The 9559-nt window shown below is 44.5% G+C and overlaps 1 protein-coding gene across 1 annotated transcript; it reads right to left on the bottom strand.

The window, feature by feature from the left end:
* Positions 1-316: 316 nt before the first annotated feature.
* Phlda1 (pleckstrin homology like domain family A member 1) lies at positions 317-2414 on the bottom strand. Its single transcript, XM_021655913.2, has 2 exons — positions 1225-2414; positions 317-847 (listed from the first exon to the last, which is right to left on the bottom strand). The coding sequence occupies exon 1, from the start codon at positions 2397-2399 to the stop codon at positions 1251-1253; it is 1149 nt and encodes a 382-aa protein (XP_021511588.1). The 5' UTR covers positions 2400-2414; the 3' UTR covers positions 317-847; positions 1225-1250.
* Between the last annotated feature and the right edge of the window lie 7145 nt (positions 2415-9559).

Genomic DNA, 9559 nt, shown 5'->3' with positions numbered 1-9559 from the left:
CTCCCTAGGGCCTGCCCCTCTACCACTTGAGCCCTGCTTTCAGCTCCCAAAGGATTCATTAAACTTTCCCACACAGTTGCTCCAAGCTCCCTGCCCAGCAGACGCCTCTCACATTATGAAGCCAGTCGCTGTGCCTTCAGCTGGATGGTCTTGAAATACTTTGGGATCCACTCTCATTCTCAGTGATTTCTTTTTAGAAAAGCAAAATCTTGACCACCAGATTTTCATAATTATACATTCTGACCCATTACCTTAAAAAACAACAAACAAACAAAACCTGCACACACTACATATCTAAGAAACAGACCTTAAAGAATGAAAGTAATATCAGAATTTAATTTCAACCTCTTCAAATACAATGAAAGAGTCGACTTTCTGAGAGTGCCCTACGGATGAATCAGTTTTTAATGTTTGCCCCCTCCACCAACCTGTTCCTTTTTCTTCTCCAAGATTAGGGCTTACTAGGAAGTAGGTTTCTGAAAATAAAGTTTCATTGGGGGAGGGAGGGTGGCCTACATTCAGAAATGTCTTAGTACAGGCATAAAAAACTAATAAATAATCATAAACCAAAATACATTAAAATAAAATTACAGTACATAAATTTCTCCTACAAGGTCCATTGCGTAAGAAGATCCTTCCGAAGGTTCATAAATAAAGTCATCTTGACTCAAAATTGCTTCCTGCACTGTGGTGAAGATTATGCAGAAAACTAAGAGGAACTGCAAGCAAGTTGTCAGTCGGGTGATGTCCGAGCTACTTGATCTGGCACGGGGTGGGGAGACTTGATTTTGATCCCAAGTGAACACAACAGCAAAGCACTCGTGCCACTTCCCGAAGTCCTCAAAACCTGGAAAGAAATGACACGGAATGAAATGTCTGGCTCACAAGTCAAGACCCGGGTCCCTCCCGGCCGCTCCAAAGGATACAGCGCCTAGAAAGGTCGTTACCTTGGCGCGGAGGCACACAGTTAAGTGGACGCTGAACAGGGGCCATCTCAGTGGTGGGAAGGTGGCCTAGCCACGGCGCCCACTCCCTGGCGGAACTCCTGTCCTTCCCTCCCCCCCTCTATCAGCTCCAGTCTGCCCCATCTTCCCGCCGCCTCTCCAGAAACTTAAAACGATTTTTCATCTTTGCCTGGAGAGCAGAACCGGTCTACAAGCTTTCTACTCTTCCCAACAACCATGCGAACACGTTTCTAGGTGTCCCAAGCTGCCTGGACCTTACCTTGAGCAGCCCGGGTGCCGCCCTCTTCAGGCAGAGTTGGAGGTGCTGCGGAGAAGCCGGTGGCCGTGCGGCTGCGAGTGAGGAGGCTGGTGCGCGTGCTGGAGTTGGTGTGGATGAGGGTGCGGGTGCGGGTGCGGGTGTGGGTGCGGGTGCGGGTGAGGGTGGGGATGAGGGTAGGAGAGGAGCTGTTGGGGCTGGGGCTGGATCTGCGGCTGGGGCTGAGGTTGAGACGGGATCTGCGGCTGGGGCTGGGGCTGGGGCTGGATCTGCTGCGTCTGCGGAGGCTGCTGCTGGACCAGGTGCTGCTGCTTCTGCCTCGTAGACTTGACCGCCAGTATGGCCTGACGATTTTTGTACTGCACCATCTGCAGCGTGATCTCCGCGTTCCAGCCCTGGTCCTGGGGGCACCGAAAGTCGATCTCTTTGCCCTCTGCCATCACCACAGTGAAGTACATATACTTGCCCTTGCGCTCCACGCAGTCTACAGTCTTCATATTGGAAAAGTGCAATTCCTTGAGCTTGACCGGTGGCTCAAGGCTGGCGACGGCGGGGCCACTAGGTTGGGACTGTTCGGCCGTCCCCTGCCCGGGCTGCTGCTGCTGCTGTTGCAGCTGCTTGGGCGGTATGAGCAGTAGCCCTTCCTCAGTGAGGATGCAGCACTTTTTCTTCCAGAGCTGCAGCAGCCCGTCGCTACGCTTTTCCAGCACTCCTTCCTTCAGCGCCTTGCAGCCGCTGCTCTCCAGCATCCTTCCGGCATAAGGGGTGCAGCTGCTCCGCTCGGCCTGGAGGTTTTCAGACGCTGGGGCTGGGGGCAGCAGTAGCAGCCGCGCGCCGTCCTCGCCCCAGCGGCTTCCGCGGCCGCCCGCCCGGAGCGCGCAGAGGAGGCTGACTCGCAGGAGACAGAGTGGCGGCGGCGGTGGTGGCTCCGGGTCCCGGCAGAGGGACAGCCGCGTCCTGAAGCGCCACAAGATCCCGGAGCCGCGAGCAGGCTGCTCTCCGCCGTCCTCCCGCGAGCGCTCACTGAAGGGCACTGGCCGGGCCCCCTCGCGGCGCTTTTCAATGGGCCACCCTCCCCACCCCCGAGTGACACCCAGCGGAAAAGGCGGCTCCTGGCGCCCGCGCCGCGGGGGAAAACCCAGCTCCGAGAGGCGCTCCGCGACCGGCGCTCGCCTCATTAACTTGGGGCCTTCCCAGAGCCCGCCCGCCGCGGACACGCCCCCGCCGCTGGCTCCGCCCCCGCCGCCCCCGGCCGCCCGCCCGCCCGCCCGCTCGCCCGGCTCCGGAAACTCCTGGTGGCTCCATGCGGTCGCGGTGGCGGCCGCGGCTGCCGGGCTGCGACCAATGCCGACGCCCAGAGGGCGCCGAAAGGCCGTCCCGCCCTGCCCTGGCGGGTGGGCTCTCCGAAGCCGGGGCCGGCAGCTGCCTGGGGAGACTGCCTTGGGGTTTGTGCGGAGCCAGGTGCAGAGGGGATGAAGCTCAGGCGGAGCGCCGTGTGACTCTCTGCGATGCCTATGTAAACACCTCGGGAACAAAGCCCTGGAGTGCTTCCTACTTTTTGTTGTTCAATCAATAGTTCTTCCTGAAGAAAATTAGATAAGTCATAACAATAAGGCTACTAATTGGATGTATAGAGGCCAGGCAAGAAGTGTGGACTCCAGATATAATCTTGACTTTTCTCCACCACAGGGCACAGGGAGAGCGACTCACCCACGCACCCCACCCAAAGCTGATGTGTGCGCGTGCACGCGCGCCCCCACGCATTGGAACGCAGGTCTTGAACTGGAATTTAGGTTGTGAGCCACCATATGGGTTCGGGAATTGAACCAGGGTCAAGAGGTGCAAAACCACCCATTTTTAGCCCCTCAGGTTTCTTTCTTGATCAGACCTTCCAGTCTGTAATGGTAGCAGGGCAGTGAGCTGTCCGGTATTGGAAGATCACATACATAAGCCTTTGTGGATGTGACACCTATTGGAATCTGATTTTGGGAAGGTTCTACTTCCATTTTTTTCCATCTAAACATTTCAGAGACGCTGCTTCCCAAGAAGATAGAATAAAAGGTAGAGTTCTACCCTCCAGTTTGGCAAAGTAACCTCTAAGTCTACTCTCACCACAAAGGGGCAGGACAAAAAGTCATGTCTGTTGGACAGCCAAGGACTGCTGCCACAGTGTGAGGGAATCAAGGATGGCACACAAAGAGAAAGTGTAGGATAAACTACTCAAATTTTTTGTGAGCCACGCTACGAAACCCAAACAATGAGAGCTAACAGAAATGTCTTTTCTAAAACAGGGCTCTTGAACATTCTTCCAAATGATATATATATGGACTAGTTCCAAACTAATTCCGAGTCCTTGAAACCAAGAGAACTGTGTAAAGATTTCGAATGTGATTATCTCCGTGCACATCTCCAAATAGATTTCTAATTTCAATTACTAAACATCTTGTTTATTCCTCCCCCACGCCCACTCCCAGTTTCTACAGTACCAGCTGTCCATCTTTTTAACAGAATGGCCTCCTATCTGGAAAGGACAACCCAGGTATAGCTCTAGAGTTGATACATTCATATAGCGGATACAGACATTCATAGCGATAATCCATATAATCCAGTTTGCCAGAAAAGGACATTTGTTCTATTATACATGCAAATGCCCAGCCAACATAGATGTCAAACGTGACCACTTAATTCTGACTAAAATTACGTATTTCCCTTCGGCTACTTCACAATTTGTATTTTTTGTGGTAAGCTAGTAAGTTTACATTGACAAAAATTAGTTTGATTATTGGAGATTTAAGTTTCAGAACTGTAGATTGGAACTCTTGCTCAGTTCATTTAAATAGCCACTGTTATCGCCCCCCCCCCATGAACTGGCCATATCAGGCTTTAAAAAAAAAAAAATCTAAACTAAAAACCCCAAAGATAAATTGTCAGGGAACACATTTCAGGAAATTGTCTTTATAAAAAACGCTTCCCTTTACATACTCAACTTGCCTTTGAGAACATCATAGAACATCTGTCTAGTACATCCAAAGTATTCATTGCCAAAGAATGAAAGAGACTAAAGTTAATGACTTCCTCGGTGGAATTGATTTAGTAAGGGCTTGTGGCCCAGCACCTCTCTCTATGCAGGGCCCTGAGCTTTAGGACTGCATTTCAAAGTCTACTCTGGACACTCACTACGGACTCCAAAGTACCCCATCTTAATTGGCATCCATACAGTTCCAGGGAACGAAGGAATGCAGCATCAGCACCACTGTATACTGGATAACTCAGTGTGCAGGTAGCTTCTTACATGAGGTGAGAGTGGGGAACAAAGTGGTGTGGGCTACAGACCAGTTGTGCACAAGCTGTGTTCTGCCATAATCCTAGACCTACCTTTCCAGTTTCCTTTGAGTGTCACTTTCAAAATTACTAAAAAATATTAAGACTGCAAATGTGTTAAGTACAACCGCCTTGCACCACTCTACCCTACCAACACCGTTATCTGGCTAGATCCTATTTTATTCAAACTATCTCCACAGCTCATTACCCCATCCATCACCATCCTAACTCCATCTACCCTATGTTACCAAAATAGCTCCTCTCTTCCAGTTTTGCACTTTTTCAGTTTTAAAAAGTACAATTCAAGATGCCATACCACTACTTGGTCTATCTTTAAAATAAACCACAACACATTATTCCCGAAAGTGAATCCCACTTTTTTTTTTTTGAGTAATGTTGTGAGGCGTTTATATACCAGCATCCCAATGCCTGGAAAACTAATGAAAAGGTTAAAAACCACTGACAAAGACTGATTAAATGATTCAGAGGTTAAGGGCACTGGCCTTGAAGCCCCCACTACCTGACCAAAGATAAAAATTCTTTAAAAATTACACCATGAAAATGTCAGGTTAACTGTCAATGTTTAAAAGAAATAGTCCCACACACATAAAACCAAAGATTTCCCAGCCATTTCTTAGTTTTGAGGGAAAAAAAACCTTCTAAGTTAGTCAATTTTCAATACAGACTTCTCTGTTCTAGTTTTGGCAGTACTGGCTGGTGAACTGATGCCTCCTAGCGACCAGTTTGTGTAACACAACCAAGTGCCTCAGAGCAAGGGAGGCTTACTGTTCTCAACTGTTACAGGGCTGCAGATAGAACCTCACCTTACAGCACCCACACATTCGCCGCTCACTCTTCTGTGTATGGGACAAGCAGTGCACAGACCAGCTTTGTGCCCCCCCCACACTTTTTCTGGGCACGGGATGTAGGGCCTTGTATGGCTGGGCAAGCACTCCACTAGGGAGCTAGAATCTCCAACCACCACCTCCCCATCTAATCTTACTTCCTATCAAACTCTTATCAGAAGCAGGCAGGGCAGAACATGTCTTTAGTCAGAGCCCTACTGGAAGAAGTGGCAGGTCTGACCTGCGAGCTGACCAACCCAGTCTACACAGTGATGCTGGCCTCCACAATGACTTTCTGAATAACAATAAAAGCAGCGGTTGGTTAACACGTTCTATTTCACTAAACATCCAAGTAACTGTTTAAGCCTCTTCAATCTAAATGGCAGCAGCTGTTAACTGTCATTGTAAGTTCTACTTCACAATTCATACCAATTCTGCTCCAACCAACCAACCTCACCATACGCTCGAAGTACCAAGCACGTATCTCAGAAGATAGCCTCAAAGGCTAGGAGACTAGATCAGTGTCACACTGAGACAGGACAGTGAAATTGGACTCATTTTCCTTCTATCTTCTCTGGATACTAGCAAACATGAAAAGCTTTCAATTGGTATTTATGTGCAAGACTGGCCTTTGAAACCACTAAGTAAAACTCTAAACACTATGTAAGCTCTAGAATTACCTTCCAAAGCATGTTCAAAGTAAAACAACTAAAGTTTAGTTGTGTTGACAGTGTTTAATTCCATGATTACATTATATCAGGTTCTAGAAGTACTTTATTAATGCTGACATCTTTCGAACTTACTGAAGTATTGAATCCACATGACAACTGGAGTCATTACTCACTAATGACCTAGTCATACCTGGCTATTAAAAGCTTCATGGTACAATCATTCAGGGTTGCATGGTTTTAATAAAAAATTACATTTCCCCATTTCATTCATATTATTCCAACACAGGAACTAAACTTCCTCAACAATGTCTCAACATATACCACGTACTGGGGGGAGGGGGAGAACAGCATGCTGTCTGTATTTGTCATATCATTCTACTCTTCTCATTTACCTACCACCTGGGCTGATTATGCTTATAAGGGGTGCGTGTATGCCTGGTGCCAGAGGGCGCTAAATGTAAATCCAGGTCCTCTGCAAGAACAGCAAGTGCATCCCTCCGAGTCATTCCCCACTCTAAGAAATGAAGAATACTTTTTAAACAATATTCCCACATCACTTTTTTTATTTGAGACAGTTTCCAATGTCCTGAAACTGTGTAGTCCAGACTAGCCACCAACTCACACTCTGCTGGGGTAAAGGCATGCACCACCCGAAATGAAGAAGAGACCTATCATGAGCCTGGAAAACTTTGCAAGCCTCTTTATTCACCTATATATAAAACCAAAAGCATATAGGTACTACCAATTAAGCCTGAGATGATGTAATTACAAAAACGAATTGAAATTTCATTTTTAAGATTCTAAAAGCTATTAGCTGTAGCCTAGGCTAGATTAAAACTTAACATCCCGGAGTGCTGGGACTGCCCGGGGCACTCACTCCAGGCTGTCGCTTCATCAGGCTCACCACTTCTCTGCTCACCTCCACTCATCTCTGCATTCCACCTCTTATATGAGCCTAGAGCAATTCAATCACACAGTTCCTCTAGACAAATGACACATCCCCTGCTCATCTTCAAAAACCCTAGCCACAAATTTTTATTGTGACAGAAACTACCAAGCTATAGCCATTAAATAAACTGTTGGGTTTTTCACTTGCATTTGCACCAATTCCTTTTCTTAAACACCAGCTTTATTTGAAACAAAGTCTATTAATGACTCACTTCCTGCAATTTCTTTCTGTTCAATTTCTCCTGATATCAAACAATCTGTCAAAATGAAACACTGGCTGCACAGTATGTTGCAATCAGACTTCTGAAACAAATATCTTTAAATAAAAATCATTTTTATAACAATGCTTACATATCTCTACAATCATGTAATAAATCTTAACTAGTACAAGAACTTGTTCTGTTTTTAGCCCAGGTTAGTTTAATGTCTGGGTTTGTAACTAGTAGATACAAAATCAACACATCTGTTAATATCAGTATTGTTTTCCACCACCAGATACATTTAGTTCAGAGATTTATAGACTTAGTGGTTTAAGTGGCCAGTTACCTAATACTTTTATTATTAAGGATATATGCAATGCAAAATTTAAAAAAAATTGATTAGCACAGCTATTTGTTTTTTTGCCAAGTTCCTATAGAGTACACTTCTTCTAAATTACATATTCTGTAAACCTAAAATATTTGGTTTAATTTAAGTCAAAATAAAGGCTAAAATTCTCATTAGACTAGCCAAGTACTGAAATCACAGTATTTCTTCATTAGATGTCATATTTCTGCATAGCAAGATAGTTTTCATAAACAGCTGTTTTGTCAGTAATTTTTAATGGGAATAACCTTTACCTCACAACCTCTAAATTCTAATGTTTTACAGTAATAAAATTTAATTCAGTTACCTCAAGGCTTTTATCATACACATCAACCACTGTCACTAAAAACATAACAAAACTAATGTCTCCTTTTTTGTATGAATTTGTGAATTAGCTCAGAGGCAGCATCCAATTTTTCTGTTGCCAACTCATGTGCAAATAATACATCTTCCTATGTATGAGAGTTAATATTCTGCTATGAAGAGCTAGCTGCATAAAGTACCAGGACATTCAAACTGAACTAAACCAATTGTGAGACGCTATTCTGCAAACCTACCACACCTGAAAGATCATGGGTCTTCCAAGCCATAAAGAAGTATTCAGGGCTTCCATCATTTCTTGGAGGGGGGGGAAAAACTTGACACCACATGAGTAGGATAGTTTAATCATTAAAACTGTAAGATCAGAACCGGGGAAAAGTAGACAATGAAGAAAAAACCATGTAATTTCTTTCTCTCCATGTCACAAACTTGACTTGTCTAGTTAGATCATCTTAAAATTAATTTTAACAGGTCAAAGTGGCTTAAGGACACAATTAGAGGCTCTCCAACCTTCAAAGTTATGTAGAGTTGTAAAAACTTCAAATATCACCAGTATATTTTATAAAATTAAATTGAATTTTATTAAGGATTTCAGATTACATATTTCAGACTTCTATAATGGGTAGAACCATTTGGGGACTGACAAAATGTCATAATGAACACTGACCCCCTTGAAGCTCCAGAAAGTGTATTCCCATTACACAAAGAACCAGTTACCTCTTCACTTTGGCAACAGCTACTTCCTAAGGAAGAGAAAAAAAGACTGCTAGCTCTGCAAGGTCACTAAAAATGGGATTTTGTCTTTAGGTTACAAACTTTACTGTTCAAGAAAATAAACTGTGTTTAAATGAACTATGATTACAGAAAACAAAAATAGCACAAACCATTTAAGAAAAAGCAACCAAATCATTTTCAAAATAAAAAATTGGTTAAGGACTTCCAGTAGTTAAAAAAAAAAAAAAATCTGAGGAAGAAGTCAGCTATAGAATGTGTTTACATTCTAGGACTTTAATACTAAAATCTCACAAAAAGAACTATCACCTCCAAAAAGAAAACCTTGATGCAAATTTTATTAACAGCAGGAACTATAGACTTTCCTCCAAGTACAATCCAATTAATATACCCTGTCCAAAACAAAAAACAAAAAAATTCCCTCCCCCAAAATGAACAGTAATTAGCCTGAGGTATTTCAAATGTGGCTCTCAGTGGTCTAAAACTTAATGCCACTCCCCCCCAATGGCCTCATTACCACCTTAGGATTTATAACAATGTGGTCACTTGAAATACGCAAATACACAAAGGGGGATGGGGGGAAGCTAAATCAAAAATCCTGAAACCTTTTAATCTCTTGAAGTCATACGCTGACTTCATTCCCACTAGCATTGGAGCCACATGCTCAGACTGGTGTTTAAACTTCTTTCTCCAGTTTAGTTATCAAAGCTTGGTGTGAATATATAATGCTGAGCATCACACTCTGAATACATGTGATCTTTTTTTTTTTGAGCATTTTAAGACTGAGACAGTTTGTAAGATTTACCCCAATGTGTCTTAACACAGCTGTGAGGTAGTTGAATCCAGCGCCACCCATTCTTTTCACACACAGTAAATGGCATGGCCAGCCACACACTATACATCCTTCGGCACTGA

This window comes from Meriones unguiculatus, chromosome 2, assembly GCF_030254825.1.
Source record: "Meriones unguiculatus strain TT.TT164.6M chromosome 2, Bangor_MerUng_6.1, whole genome shotgun sequence".
NCBI lineage: Eukaryota > Metazoa > Chordata > Mammalia > Rodentia > Muridae > Meriones > Meriones unguiculatus.
Note: the sequence above shows the minus strand (reverse complement) of the source record. Positions and strands in the feature narration are given on the sequence as shown.

What these genes read in the sequence shown, in the direction of transcription:
- Phlda1 (XM_021655913.2), bottom strand. Translation starts at nt 2,399, where the DNA reads ATGAGGCGAGCGCCGGTCGCGGAGCGCCTCTCGGAGCTGGGTTTTCCC.